Consider the following 15,263-nt stretch of genomic DNA (forward strand, 5'->3'; position numbering starts at 1 on the left):
TCCAACCTTTCTGGGAAGAGCAGAGTCTAGACAAGACAGCCCAGCACCCTGGCCAGCTGAATCTTGAACGTGTCCAACATGGCCGAGTCAACCACTTCCCTGGGGAGATTATTCCAATGGTTGACTGTCCTCACTGAAAAACTTCCCTCTCGCGTCCAATCGGAATCTCCCCAGGAGCAACTTGTCTCCATTCCCTCTCGTCCTCTCCATGGGACTCCATGTGAAAAGGGAGTCTCCATCTTCTTTGTAGCTGCCCCCTAAGTACTGGTACATGGTGATGAGATCCTCCCCACTGAGCCTCCTTTTCTCAAGGCTGAACAAACCCAGTTCTCCCAGCCTATCCACATATCGCAGGCTTCCCACTCCTTTGACCATCTTGGTGGCCCTTCTCTGGACCCCTTCCAGCCTGTCCACATCTTTTTTGTATAGCAGAGACCAGAACCGTACCCAGTACTCCAGGTGTGGACTGACAAGCGCTGAGGAGAGCGGGATGATGACTTTATCTCTGCTGGTGATGCCCTTTTTGATGCAACCCAGCATCCTGTTGGCCTTCTCGGCCGCAGCAGCACACTGTTCCCTCATGTTGAGCTTCCTGTCCACCAGGACCACCAGGTAAGTGAGGGGTTAAACTAAAACATTGGTCTTCATTAATACTAACTGGCAAGTTTGAAGACATTAAGAAAGCTAGTCAAAATCAATTAGACTGATTAGCCAGTAATATGAAGGGAGGAGACCAATTTCAGATCAATAATTTCAAGTTAAATCTTCAGCTCTCTGTATCAAAAAAGTATGTAACTTAAGGACATCGTTATTTAGCAAAATCCTTCAATACTTCAAAATACCTTAGAGTACGAACATTTCAGAAGACTAAAAACTATCAAGCAGAACATTACAGTATTAGCACCCCACAAGAAAAGGTATCCCAGTTAACCAAGCCCTCAAAATGTTAGAAATACCACACAACCAACCCTGCTTGTGCAAGCACAAAGTTGCCCCTTTGAGTTGGTAAATAAAGATACCCAGGACCACACAAATCTTGTGAGCTTTGGCTATTTTTAATTTTTGCCTCATTTGCCTAATTAGTGCCTTCCCACCACTAACCAATGTAATCACCTCTAACTTAAGGTTGTGGCCTCTTATCTTGGTTAGCATGCACTCCTTACAGTATCCATGTGCTTCAAAGAAATCTACCTCAGCAGTTTTACTGAACATGGTATAGAAGCCAAGTAAAGATCAGCACCTAGAACCTAAATATGAATAAGAAATTATTTCTAAACATAATTCATTCTTTGGAAAAGTATTTCAAGGTGTTAGAGGCATCTACTCTTCAGAGTGTTGAGTTAGTATAGCAGTGTAGTAAATGGAACAAGTTCTTGGTTAGTTCATAAGTTTTCTCACATTTGCAAAGAGCATAAAACTCAGGGCTCTAAGACACCTTAAAACTTCAAACTCTGAAGTGTAGCATTCTTAGACCTTATCTCTTAAGTTCTTACACTCAGAAGAGTATTCAGACTGCTTCAATATTGTGAATGCTTTTAGAAATTAAGCCTCTTGAATCTAAGAGCTGGGATTTTTTTAGACTACTTCTAAATCCACACAGCACTGTGCCAGAAAGTTAGGCAACTTACACGCATCATTAACCAAAGATCAGAATAATCAACCCTTATAAGTCATTTTAAGCACAGAAAACATCCTTGCTTCCAAGTTCTACTACGTTAACTTCAGCATACCTTACTCATGAGGTACACCCATAGCTCCTTAGGTAACAGGACTGATCTGTGTTTCTCCCAAGGGGAAGACACTCAAATTCAAGAAATTACTTATAAACTGTGTGAAATAAGACTACTATTTACCACTACACCAAATCAAACATTGGTACTACCTAAATACTGTTGCTACAGTAATTTAGGATTTAGGCTGTTGATGTATAGTCCTTCCAGCCTTCACCAGATTTTGAAAAAGCCATTCATAGCACAAGCACCTGAACAGCACACAATAAGTCAAGCAAGCAAAGTTTTCAACTCTGTTCAAGAAACACTACTAAAAATATTATTTTCACATACTGCTATTAACATCACTGCATTCAGCTTTTAAAGGACTGTTACAAGTGTTTGGCAGCTGACTTGTCAAAAAGTTTTGAAAAATATATCTTATACCCTTAAGTAGGAGAACGTTTCCACAATATTTGTCAAGTACACCTATGCAAGTCTTCCACAGTATTTAGCATGTCTTCTCCTAGGGCCAGACGATGAAAACATGTAGCTGTATTGGACTTGTCCCTACAAATTCCTAGAGCTCAAGTCCTTGTGTCAATGACTCAGTATCAAACACTTGGAATAGGCAGACAAAACTCCATGCAAAACTCACCCAAGTTATGACAAGTACTATTTTGGATAAATTCTTAAGTTTAACCTAGGAACCACCATACAATAATTATTGCTGACTTAAAATACTTCTATTTAAGAAAAAAGGAAAATCAGAAGTTTAGCAGAGTTTAAAGCACACTCGAGATACCCACAGAATGTAGCAGTCAGTCCTTGCCACACTATAGTTGGCAGACACTTAACGTATGCAGGTAAAGAGATGCGTCTACCTCACAGAAGGACTGGGATCCACCAATGGCATCCTTCTACCATTCACAAAACTTGACAAAAGGACAGTGAAAAAACCAAGCTGACTCCAACAGGTAGGATTTACTTACTAGAGGAAGAGCAGCTATAGAATACAGCTCCAGGTTACCATCAACTGTTTTAGCCTGATTCCTTGTGGTAAAGAAACTGCCATTGGACGTTTCCAATTATAAACCTTTCTGAAAAGGGCTTTCCTTCCAAACACAAGCTGACATGCTGTTTTAGACCCTCTGCCAACCACCAATCATTCTTCAATCACTCAAGTACTAGCAGACACTCTACTAGAGCTGGTTTTATGGGAATTAACACACTAAGCCACTATGGCTTCAAAGCAATCAATAGACTGGTTTCCTAAGTAAAGCTTTTAGGCTCCTGAAGTCCCACTTCAAAACAATTTTTTCAAGCTCCATTCTGAAAGTTACCTCATTTATCATTCTACCAGTACAAAGCCATTCTACTTTTGTATCAGTCTACAAGAAACCAGCTGGGTATGAGAAAGAGAGCATATTGTTCATGAGGACTAACGACTTCACAATAAAAAAATCTTCTCTACAAATAACGACAGCTTTCTCAGTAAATTGCAATACAGGTAGTGAAGGAAACCTTAATATTCTAAAACAGTTAAGCCACAGTCTCCAAATTCTTGCTACAATTGGAAGTGGCTTGGATTGAAGGGGAGTGACCCAAGTGTACCAATTATTCATACTGTAAAAGTTGCCAACATAGCTACAGAAGGCAAGTAAGAGCTATATAGTTATCACTGCACTTTCAGGAGATACAAGAAAGTACTGGTATTCATGTCCTTAAGTACAAAGGGAGATTTCAGTTCCGTTCATCCTGTTTAAGAAAAAAATGCCAAGACCAAATACCTATATAAGAGGATACGTGTAGAAATAAAATGGAATAGTATTACAAGACTGGAAGAGTTGTTTAACTTATTCCTTCTCAGCTTTCATGTCACTATGCTATGCAACAGCAGCAGGGGACTAGACTTAATGATGCAAGAGAGGCATTAAGTTGTGTTTTTATATAGGAATGATGGAGACTGCTGAAAAATAAGTTACCCATCATCGTTCACCTCAATGTAGCTCTAGTTATAAAAATGTGCATCAATTCCTCAAATTACGATCATAAAAGAAAAATGCTTTAAAAACAGTCTTTAAATCTCTACCACCATCTGGAGGATGTGCTATGAAATAAAACATTAGTCCTACAATATTTCAAGTAGACCTGTCCAGACAGGCCAAAAACAAAAGCAGTTTTTCAGGTTTAAGGTCAAGTCTATTCCAAAAATTAGTTTAGGATTTACCAAGAGATATGTTACTTTAAAAAGAGACTCAGCCTAAAACATCTTATGGAAATTCATCCATCAGTCTCACAAGTCTATAGAAAATGGTCCACAAAAGAGTTTGAAGACTATTCCACATTAGGAGTCCTGAAATGCTTCAGCTGTTAAAGACGACCTTAGCAACCTAACTAGAGAAGAAAGCAATGCAAAGCAATTCCATTATCCTGTAGTGAAGAATCTTTGTGGAAGATAAACTAGTATTTAAGAAGTTCTATTTTGAAAGCACAGAAGTTTCTTACTGCTTTAGGCTTTACTCAGCATGAAACCCCACATTCTAGTTTCTGACATCACTGGCAGGCAATAAGTATTCTGTAACTTCACAAAGAAGTCCACTATTTAGAACCATATTTCCATATCTTAAAAAGTTTATTAAAAAAGCCAACCCATAGTCTTCCAAGGCAAAAAACTTTGTCTTTGGAAACATGATGAAAAGCAGGCAACTGCCTCTGAGTTTGTATCATTGACCAAGGCAGGCATTTCACTCAAACTGTGGTAAGCATCACTCTTCTATAGCTACTTCCTACATCTATTCATTAGTAGAAGAATTTTCATAAGTTTCATAAGGACATTACACTAAACCATTACACAGAGGTTTAGTGAAGATTTATGTTATTAGATTTTAGTTCAGTCAATTTTTGGTTCAGTTTTGTTTAGGATTACCACTCTTGAATCAACTCCTTTATGCTCCTCTACAGTAGCTCTTACTCTGAATATAGTAGTTGCTGAATCTGAACACTTAAGACCGATGTTATACTCAGTGGCACAAACTTTAACACAGTACACAAGTTTCATAATGCTGCATATGTTAAGTGCCTTAAAAGGTACAGCAAAACCATGCGTTTCCCTTAATGGGCTTCTAAATACACACAGAGTAAACATATCAACAGTAGATTATATGACACAAGCCGTTACCGTTTTCATGGACTGGCCTTCAGTATATTTGCATTTTAGGGTACTCTTTAATGTAAAAAAAAATTCACTGAAGGGCACTTAGTATAAGACTAATGTTAACCAAAAAGGAATAATCCAGTATGACCCCTAAAAGCTTCATGCCTTCGCTTAAAAGTCCTATTATTTAAAAAAAGTTAAAAATACTTACTGTAGTATCCATAAAGTACAGTGTCTTCAATTTGTCTTGAAACATTAGCATCAGCCCAGTCCTAGTAATAAAGGATAGAAGCATTTAACATCAAATGAAACAAAAGAACACTTCATCCAATACCATTCTTATAGAACTGAAAAAACTGCTCATATCAAATGCCTAAGGAAAAGCATTAAGTTCCCTATTTGCCAATTTTAAGTGTTGGAATTTAAGTTAGAGCTAATTCACCTAAAAAAAGATGATTAATTAATGTGCTGCATTTCAGGGAACAGACACTGCAGTAGTATCCCTGCTGCTTATACTCACTTTGGTGGTTAGCCTCATACTTAAAGCTCTTTTTTCCCCGATGAAGAATCCTTAGTTACCATACATTATATTGTCAACACACAATTGAAATAAAATTATTAGAGCACATAATTTTTAGCAGCTAGCAATTTACTTTTGTATTTAAGTGGCACTCTAAATACTTATTTTATGAAACTGATTTTTTTCCTACATATCAGACAACGCAGCTACCGAGTCTGAAGCTCAGTCTGAACAGTATTTCAGAATATAAGAGACAACTGAAGGTATGGTTATTTGCAGTTCTAGACCTTTTTTCTGCACTCTTGAGCACTGCAGTAGACACTAAGCTTTGAAGTTAAGCCCTTGCAGGGACAAAGCTGTCCTCAGGATGAGTTTTCCACAAAATCCAACATATAGGCTTGAAAGCAACATGGTACATTAGAAAAGACTGCGCAGACAACTAAGCTGTATGAGTTGCCCAGCCCAGTAGTTGGATGCACTGGACTTAATTTTATAATTAACACATTTACAGGTGCTTTGTTTGCAACTCTTCAGAAAACACACACATGTAAAGCATTAATGCAGGGACCCAATCAAATCAGGGATCCACTCATTTTTAAGTCAATACCCCTCGAACAAGAAAGCAGTAGTTTTATATCAGCAAGGCTGACACTGAAAAAAAATCACTGAAAGAGCAGCCCTAAAATCCCGCTTGAGACTGATATCCACATTACTGAATTTCAGTCACAAAAATGGCACCACAAGCTAGAGTTTGTGAACACCTCCTAGAAAGAAAAGTCAGATAATCAAGATAAAAATGTTTTCTAGATGTTACTCAATAGAAAGGGCAGAGTCAAGTTTGGTATGCAGAATTTGCTTTATTATGACTTCGAATCAGGAAGAAAAGTTAATTCTGTACAGATGGTCCATCCTATGGTATCAAACATCTATTTTTCTAAGTCTAGATATGAATAGTATATAAAGACCCATATTCTTCTGAGAATCTCTATAGTACTTCACTTCCTGTTACTGCTGTATTTGGCAATACTGCAAGAGAATCCCTCCTTAAAGAACACAAATACATAGAGATATAAAAAAATACTACTACTAAAAAACTACAGGCTACAGAGTGCTAGCAAAGGTGCAAATGATTGGGCATACAGGAATAGCATAGGACAGTTTCATAAAGGGAAGATTTCACAGACCAGAAAGGACATTGAGTAGTTTTGCAGGCTCCCAAGTGTGTTGTGCGAATTCCCATGGTATCTTGGTAACCGTGTCTCTTAAGATCATCATAGAATGGTTTGGGTTGGAAGGGACTTTCAAAGATCATCTAGTCCAACCCTCCTGCCACAGGCAGGGACATCTTTCACTAGATCAGGTTGCTGAAAGCCCCATCCTCCCTCATCTTGAGCATTTCCAGTGATGGGGCATCCACAGCTACTCTGGGTATCCTGTTCTATAGTCTCACCAGAAGAAAACTTCTTCACTATGTCCAACCTAAATCTACCCTCTTTCAGTGTAAAAATATTGCCCCTTGACCTGTCACTACAGGCCCTGGTCAAAAGGGTTTCTCCATCTTTCTTATAAGCTCTCTTTGTGTATTGAAAGGGTGCAGTAAAATCTCACCTGAGCCTGCTCTCAGGCTGAACAACCCAACTCTCTCAGCCTTTCTTCAGAGGAGAGGTACTCCATCCCTCTGACCATTTTTGAGGCCCTGCTCTAACATCTCCGTGTCTTTCTTGTACTGTGGGCCACAGAGCTGGACACAGTACACAGTGTACACAATCCACACAGCATTTCTATCACAGAATAGCCATATCTAAAATTTATATATACAGATGCAATGGTACTTAAGATACACAAATAGAAAATAGCTTTTTATTATGCTCCATTGTAGCTTACAAGCTTTTATTTTTTTAGTTATCCACCCAGCCATCAACTCCTTTCAGATGTGAGCCTTTACTTTACTTTGACCAAGACCTGAACTACATAAATATTCAAGTTAGCTTCAGAAAATAGTACCCTAAACCAGGTATTAGAAAAAAGTTATTGGGTTACTTGATACTACACACACTAGCAGAGCTTAGACACTAACTGTATGATAGGCTTGAGTTTCTGGCCTCAGCAACAAAGCTCTTAACATAATGCCAAAGGGCAGTGTCTCCCTGAAGTTCCTATCCAAAAAGTCACATGCTGATCAAGTCAGAATTCTTAACAGAAATTTTTAGAGTAAACGCAAATCTTACCACAGAACTGCAAGAGATCCATCCATGCGTGTTAGGATTTAGATCCTACAACTCCCCAAATGTAACACCACTGATATCCCTTATTTGAACAAGAGCAAAACTTGATCTTCTTGAGAACTGCGTGACTCAGTCCTGGGGAACTGTTCAAAGAATGGAAGTAAAAATACAACTCTAGCTACATCAGTAGCTGCACCCAGCCAGAAGGCTGAAGTCAAGTTCTTGCCCTCATCCCTTTTTTCTTCTCCTTGAGCGGAACTATTGGTTGAAGAAAGCTAAACTTTTTGTAACATGATCTTTGGCAGCCAAACTCAGGGATTGAATCCAGAGGGCCAAACTTGCCTGTACAGCTTGAACAATTCTGGAATACGTTTAAGCCTTGTGGGATCCATTCTACACGTAGTCACATTCAAAAAAGTTGTTATCCAGAAGCAAAATTCTTCAGAAGTTAGTGATTTTGGAGACACACCAAAATAATTGAACTGGAGACAAAAGATCCAGCATTGTCAAAGCTCCTTTCAATTTCCATGTGTAGGCTTTTTTCAAACTGGCAAGCTCAAGCCCTTTCAGTTGTAAAGACGCATGCACTAATACAGAGCACATGAAAAATCCAAGTGAGCACACTCCTTAAAGATTGTACATGATAAGACTTGAGGTTTAACACTTGCTTTATCAGTTCTCTTCCAACCGCCTAAACTCTCATGGAATATGGGCTTGATGACATACCATAAACACTTCATTTTTCTATTATCTCAGAAATCAGCATCACCTTCCTCCATGTTACTATAGTAAGACTTCCAGTAGGCCACTTTACATTAAGCTTCTGCAGTTCACTGTCTGAAATAAATTAGATTATCACCCAACCGGAATTTGAGCAGAAAATTACACATGCATTTTGTCATTTAATCAGCAAAAAGAATGAAAGTTATTTTAGCAGAAGGGACAGAAGCAACACCTTAAGTTAAATGTCTGTCAGGTACACAGTAAGCCCGATCTTTGAAAACTGTCAGGCTCAAACCCAACAGCGTTTCAACTGAAAAATCTCTAAGCATTTGTATAATAGCACACCATGAAAGAATTTGATCATAATAAGTTAAGAATATGTACACAGAATATTAAAATGTTTAAATTGCCTCGTGTCAAGAATTAAGGAAATGCATTGCTTTAATTACGCCTAAGGGAAAAGCAAAACTGAGCTGAACAGGTGGCACTATTTACTTCCAAGTAAGTATTTGAAAAAGGTCTCTCCTACGAGCAGGGACAATCAAAACCCACACCAACCAAGAATAAGCAACAAAAGCAACTACATTACAGCATATTAGAATACTGAGATGTTCTCTCACATTAAAAGATGTAAAGATGTACACAATGGTGAAATGTGCCTATGTGCCTGAACTTACAAACTTCGCACTACTCTGCACAAGAACACATACTATTAAATTGGCTTGCATTACATCATATCTATTATGTCAGCTCTCAGTCAGCTGCTGAAGCCCCTCACACAAACTAGGGAGGTAAAAATCCTTATTCTAACTGGCAAACTATCCATATGCACACATCATCAGCAACTCAAAAGCAGTAAACAGTTCACCTGAGCTGTTTCAAAAGCTAGTAACAGCAGCATTGTCTTATCAAAAGCAAGAAGCACTGCTACCTAGTAAGTGTCAGAGCTCTGACATTCTCAGCACCAGTGCTGATATATCAAGTTGATAGGTACGTGAATTTGCTGGACAAGCACATCCAGGACTCAGCTGAGAACTCATCTTGACAGCCTCTAGGCCTAGTCTGTCATATTCTCCACCCATTACGGCCCAAGCTTACAATATATACAAGCAAATACCTTAGAAGCACAAAAGATTAGGAAAGTGAGAATTCAAACTGCTGTTGAGGGCAGTAATAAGATGTGAAAATGTGACCACAAATTCTCTTAAGACCTGCAGAATTCAGGCACTCTGCACTGTTGTGCTGTACTTCATTCTGTTCCGTGCAGTTTAGCAAGTATACATCATATCACCTTTAAAATACCTGTAACAATGCACTGTATTGATAGACAATAGAATCAACATATTGCAAGGATATGTGCAACGAGTATGATGGCCTACGTTAAGCAATTACTCTTAAGTATTCCTTAACACAAGCCATGTTGAAGGACTTAGGAAATTTAAATACAGTTACAAGTATAAAAAGCAAATGGATCAGTAAAATGTTGCTACATAAATACTGATATCTGAAAAGGCAGTTTAAGACAGTTCCAATTTACCTAAAACCAAAGCTCCCTCAAGATTCACATTATAATTACATTCACAGAAAATTAGTTATGAGGAACACTTGCTTCCCCCAGAAATCATTGAGCAAAGACTTCTCCAGCAACTGTGTCCAGTTAGTGACTTATGTTAACATATTTCAACAGAATGGTACTAATTAAACTGTACAGATAACTTCCCCAAATGAAAGGAGTACAAGCTAATCTGACATTTTTGACCTTCCCCAGTTTATGGTAAGGGAATGGCCCTGAATTTCATGCTTTTGTCCCTGTTAAAGGGGACATTCTTAATGTCACTGCTGGACCCTGCAAGAATTTCATGAGTACCCAGTAAAGATAGCTCCCTTCTCTGCAAATGTACTATAACAGAGCTTAAAGTGGTATAACATGCCAGCTTCCAGTGTTTGTCATGTTTCAAACATAGATGAAGGCGTCATTCTTCTGATTAGCCTCTCCCAAAGCTTAGCCAACAAAAGGAAGATACAATGCCAAAGACTGGAAGGTGGGTCATAGCTTAGTTAAAGAAATTTCATATCCAGGTCTCTCTTCCAGCCTGTTACCTCCAAAGTGGGACAGAGCCAGGATTTTGACTGCCAGATGAAGAGTAACATCCAGAAACATGCATATCTCAGCACATCTGGCTACCGTGAATGTTTTGGCCAAGTACTGTTAGTTCACAAGTAGTAATTCCTACTCAGGACAGGAAGCATGGTCTCAGTCGATAATGATTTCTCAGTTAACACCTTCTAAAATAAAATCTGACATTTCTAGTGAATCCATATTCTAGGTGGCTACTAATGACTTTCCCCCAAGATGCAAAAACCTTAATAGAATGGTCTGCAAAAAGGATCTCCTATTAAACAGATGATACTACTTCAGTCATTAAGGAGATAACTAGCTTTTAACAGTTCAGGCAGATACCCAAGGTTTGCAAGTTAGTCAGTCTAGCCAGACTGAAAGAAATGCCACTGGCTTTTAACTTCATGTAGTAGCAAGAATCTATACATTTCAAAAAGAAAACTTTTCATCATCTCCCCACCTTCTGCTGCAACAGCAATAGAATAACAAAGACAGCATGGTGAGGATGATGCCCTTGTTTCAAGCAGTCTTCCTGCTGCAAGACAGCATCAGCTATGTTGTAAATATTTATGAGACTTCTGGGTCTGACCTAGAGATCTTGGGTCTTTCAGCTAAGGTGAGGTTTTCTGTTCCTAAGTGCTTGTTATAGATCAAACCAGCTTTCAGATCAAACAGATCAGATCCAACTGGATGTATTTGAAGTCAGTCGTGCAAACTAAAGCGTTGTCAGCGCAAAGAGCCAAAACCTTAAAGATAAAAGTGGTGCTGGCAAATATTAGGACTTTGCTTACAAGGTAATACTCAACTTCTTTTGATTAGTACTAGAACCAAAAGCCTGCTTTCCTACTTAACAGCACTATGAATTGAAGTACTTTTTGTAGTAAAGAGTATTTATCTTAATTGAAACATGTATAAACAGTACATTTGGCTTAACAGTCCTGTCAAAATGGACAAAGTCTCAAGGTTAACAAAGGCTGACCAACACATAGTATATGGCCCTTGTCAAGGAAGACACTTCAGAACCCATGATGGGAAAGGGCTACATAACACTGTTTTAAGTGAACTGATCCAGAAATCACCACCATTTTGGCAGCCTTCAGAGAAGGCTAATCTGCCTGGGTACCACACTAAAGACAATTAAGCCAATCCTTGTAGCCGGGACATACCTTCACCAGCCACCAAACACGCAACTCATAACGAGAACTTTGAACCACCAGACTTTATGATTAAAAATCAAGCATTAAAAATTAACTGCAAGTCCACATATAGTACCTCTTCCTTGTAAGTTGACCATCCTTTCTAACACCAATACTGGGAATTACAGTTGGGAGGTAGAAGAAAAGAGTACATACAGCAAAAAGGATTGTTTACCTCGTATCTGGATAACTGCCACTACTCTTTCGGCATAAGCTCTGAAGTCATCCACTTGGAAGGTTTGTTGATGAACTAATGATCTGTCTACAGGGACTATTATCCACATCTGCTACCTGGATCTGCCTCAAAAAAACTAGTAAGGAGAAGAATCTAGTGAAGACTTAACTCACTCTGGCCATCCAAAACAAAGGATTCTTGCCAGAGTCATAGCCCTTCAGACCCCAGCACCAGATATAGGGCTGTGGAGGTGCTGGGTTTCAAAGAACAGTCCAGAGGAAGGGCAGTAGTCCCTCTTGGAAATATTCTGAACCTAACCTAGTCTGTCCTGCTTGTGAAGCAGCAGCAGAAAAGAAGCACATTACCCAGGACAGCGTTAAAAGTTTTATTAAGATCCCACATTAAGATGCTGTCAACCCCCTAACTTGACATTCCTCCTAAACTGAAATTACCAAATCAATAAAACTGTGTGTTTACATACAGGCTTGTATGTCCTGACTGATTTCAGATCCATTCAACTTTATCAGGAAGGCCACATTAATATTTCCATATCACATTTTCAACACAAATGTATTAGTATCATAAGACCTCATGTTATTTCTGCAAAGCTAGAAACTCGTTCAGCTGAGCCTTAAGAGAAAAGGAAGAATCCTTCTGCAAGGCAACATGGAGCAATTTTACTTCAACTGGCCATCAGCCGCATCTACAAGCACTAGGATCTAAGCAGGACCTCAGAAGCAGAGGCAAAGGTACCTTAAAGAAAGTTACTTACCATGAGCACAAAAGCTTGCTTTCAGGTAGAGTTTTTAAACAGAATCTACCTACACCACCATATCACACCATGTGCCATTAACAAAGAAATCTAGCTCAAGAAAAACAGCATTTTAAGAAGATTGATTTCCCTTCTATTAATCATACTTCCTTAAATAAGACTGTAGTAACCACATGGCCACATTTGGCCTCCTATTCTCCTCGCACATTTGTTTCTCAAATCAGGGAATGCATACATTGACAAAATAGGTCTCCTTTGCAACAGGAAATTCTGCCTAATCCCCAGCAGATGTGCATTTCTCAGCTGGGCCTAGTTACATCGTTATTTCTCTACTTAGTCAGGCTCAATATATTTTGTAAAACACAGTATTATTCTCATTGATCTGCTAGTACCATGACATATAAATGTGTCTTCCATCTTCTATATCCATTCTACTTCTGAACAAGCAAGGTCTGAAGATAAACCTTTAAAAATAACACTGAATAGCTTAATTTATTCTGTGTTACTGCTGAGCGATGAACACTACGAAAGTCATGTCACAGCTCAATTCTAAAGGCTTCTTACAACTTGCATGTACATAAGCACCAGCCAAAAGGTACTGTATGGGCTGCAATCTAGTTCTGAAGCATTATCAGAGGTCCGGCAGGACCTAGGTTTTCCTTTGGAAATAGGGCTGGAAGGGAATACTGGTTTTGAGTCTAGTGTACAAGCATTTACCATCTGCCCACTCTCTCATTTGTTTCAGGATCATCTCTTTTACTACAGGTCCAGGTAGGCTCCAGACCAAACTAAGCTGTTATTCAAGCTATTAATATGCTCCAGTTTGACCCATTTTTAATGGTAACATCCTCACAAAGACACTGGGTCACTACCTTCAGGAACCCTCCTCAAAAATTAAGAAGGCCAATATTTTCAGCAGTGGGAAGAACTCTTACTTACAGTAATGCTTAGAGCAGACTACAGGGAGTACTCATCTCATTAAGAACTCACTTTGCACAGCAACCCCCTACAGCTTAAGTTTCTAAAAACAGTAGTTCAGTTAAGGCCAAGAAGAGATACTACTGTATTCCCCTCCCCCAAGGATTTTTCCAGCCTTTCCCTCCTTAAAAAAAGCATGCTTATTAACTCTGGTTTTACATTATAGATAAAACACAATTAATCTCTACAAGTCTTAAGATTTCAGTACCAGAATAGGAGAATGCTAGCAAAAAAAATCAAAATAATCTTAAACTACAAGTGGGCAACACAGTCTGTTTTTGACCAAAGGGGCAACAAATTCCATTCTATAACACCCCAGTATGATGCACTAAAACCAGCAACATTTGATATTTATTTGTATCTTCAGGATGGTATACACAGTCCTTTTAGCACAACAGAAGGAATGAGCATTTGGAAATGAGCAGAGTATTGAAAATACATAGTAGAAGTGAAAACTGAAATCCAGTTCAAATAACAAACAGAGCTCAGTGTTGCATTCACAGGACTAGCTCCCGCTTTCCAAGAAATCCTTAGGCACTAGAACAGGTACTAGCATTAGTTTTAAACACTTTGACAACCCAAGAACATCCTCTTTTAACACAAGTGCTTCTTTTGAAGAGGCAATTAATATTTTTTAAAGTCCATACCTTAAATGTACCATTTTGATTTTTCATATACGAAACCAAAAAGATGTCCACTGGTAGTAGCGCTGATGAAATAAGAGCAACTGCCAATGCAAAGATAGCTGTTATGGTAGAAATCACTTCGCTTTCCCGCCGACTCTGATACTTGCGCACGTAAACCCAGCAGAAGATTAGAATAGCCTGAAATACAGAGATAAAGGTAGTTACGCGTTAATAAGACCGGTAGAAAGCAGGTACGGAAGTCAGACGCGGTATCTCGGTGTTGACGACTAGCAGAGCATCAACACGCTTTTTGCCTCAGCCCTAAGCAACAGCGTTATATTCACCACACGCAACTCACGATATTCAAGAAGCACTCGGACAACGCCCTCAGACACACGGTGTGAATTCTGGGGTTGTCCTGCGCAGGGACAGGAGTTGGACTCGACAATCCTTGCGGGTCCCTTCCAACTCAGGACATTCTGTGATTCACTCGGTACCTTCACTAGCAACAGCCCGAGCGGCACCGCGAGCAGCGCTCCGACACGACACAGGCTACAGCCCAAACGAGCACCGCGGAGCGCCCCGGCAGGCGGGCGAGACAGCCCCGCACCCTCCGCGCCGGGCTCTGCCGAGCCTTACGGCGTCACCCACCGCCGCGGCGCCGGCGGGAGTCGCAGGGCAGCGCCAGCCCGGGGGCCGGGCGGGAAGCCCAGGGCCGGAGGAGGGCGGAGGCACCGTCCCGTCCCGGCCGGGGACGGCTGAGGAGAGACAGGAGAGGACGGGGATGGTGAAGGTGCCACCACCGCCCCGGAGAGAGGAAGGAAGGGGAAGGTACGTATGGCCGGGGCAGCCCTACGGGCGCCGGTGCCGGGAGCGGCGCCTCTCACCAGCAGCGCCAGGCCAAAGAGGCACCATCCCGTCAGCAGCTCTGAGGCGGCCGCCGCCATCTTCGCTTCCGTCAGCAACAGCGTACCCACCCCCCGCGAGGCGGGGACTTTTAACGGGCGGGGCGGGCACGACGTCACCATGGGGACCGTGCCTAACAATTGCGGGGCGCGCCGCG

At 40.3% G+C, this 15,263-nt stretch overlaps 1 protein-coding gene across 1 annotated transcript in view; it reads right to left on the minus strand.

Moving 5' to 3' along the window:
- The window catches only part of LMBRD1 (LMBR1 domain containing 1), a 78,675-nt gene extending 63,491 nt beyond the window's left edge, over window positions 1–15,184 (minus strand). Inside the window, exons 1-3 of the mRNA XM_075087049.1 lie at window positions 15,088–15,184; window positions 14,222–14,398; window positions 5,078–5,138 (exon numbers count right to left, since the gene is read on the minus strand). Coding sequence (XP_074943150.1) covers window positions 5,078–5,138; window positions 14,222–14,398; window positions 15,088–15,147 — 298 coding nt within the window. The 5' untranslated portion in view covers window positions 15,148–15,184. The remainder of the gene's footprint in view (window positions 1–5,077; window positions 5,139–14,221; window positions 14,399–15,087) is intronic.
- Between the last annotated feature and the right edge of the window lie 79 nt (window positions 15,185–15,263).

Source organism: Phalacrocorax aristotelis, chromosome 3 (genome assembly GCF_949628215.1).
Source record: "Phalacrocorax aristotelis chromosome 3, bGulAri2.1, whole genome shotgun sequence".
NCBI lineage: Eukaryota > Metazoa > Chordata > Aves > Suliformes > Phalacrocoracidae > Phalacrocorax > Phalacrocorax aristotelis.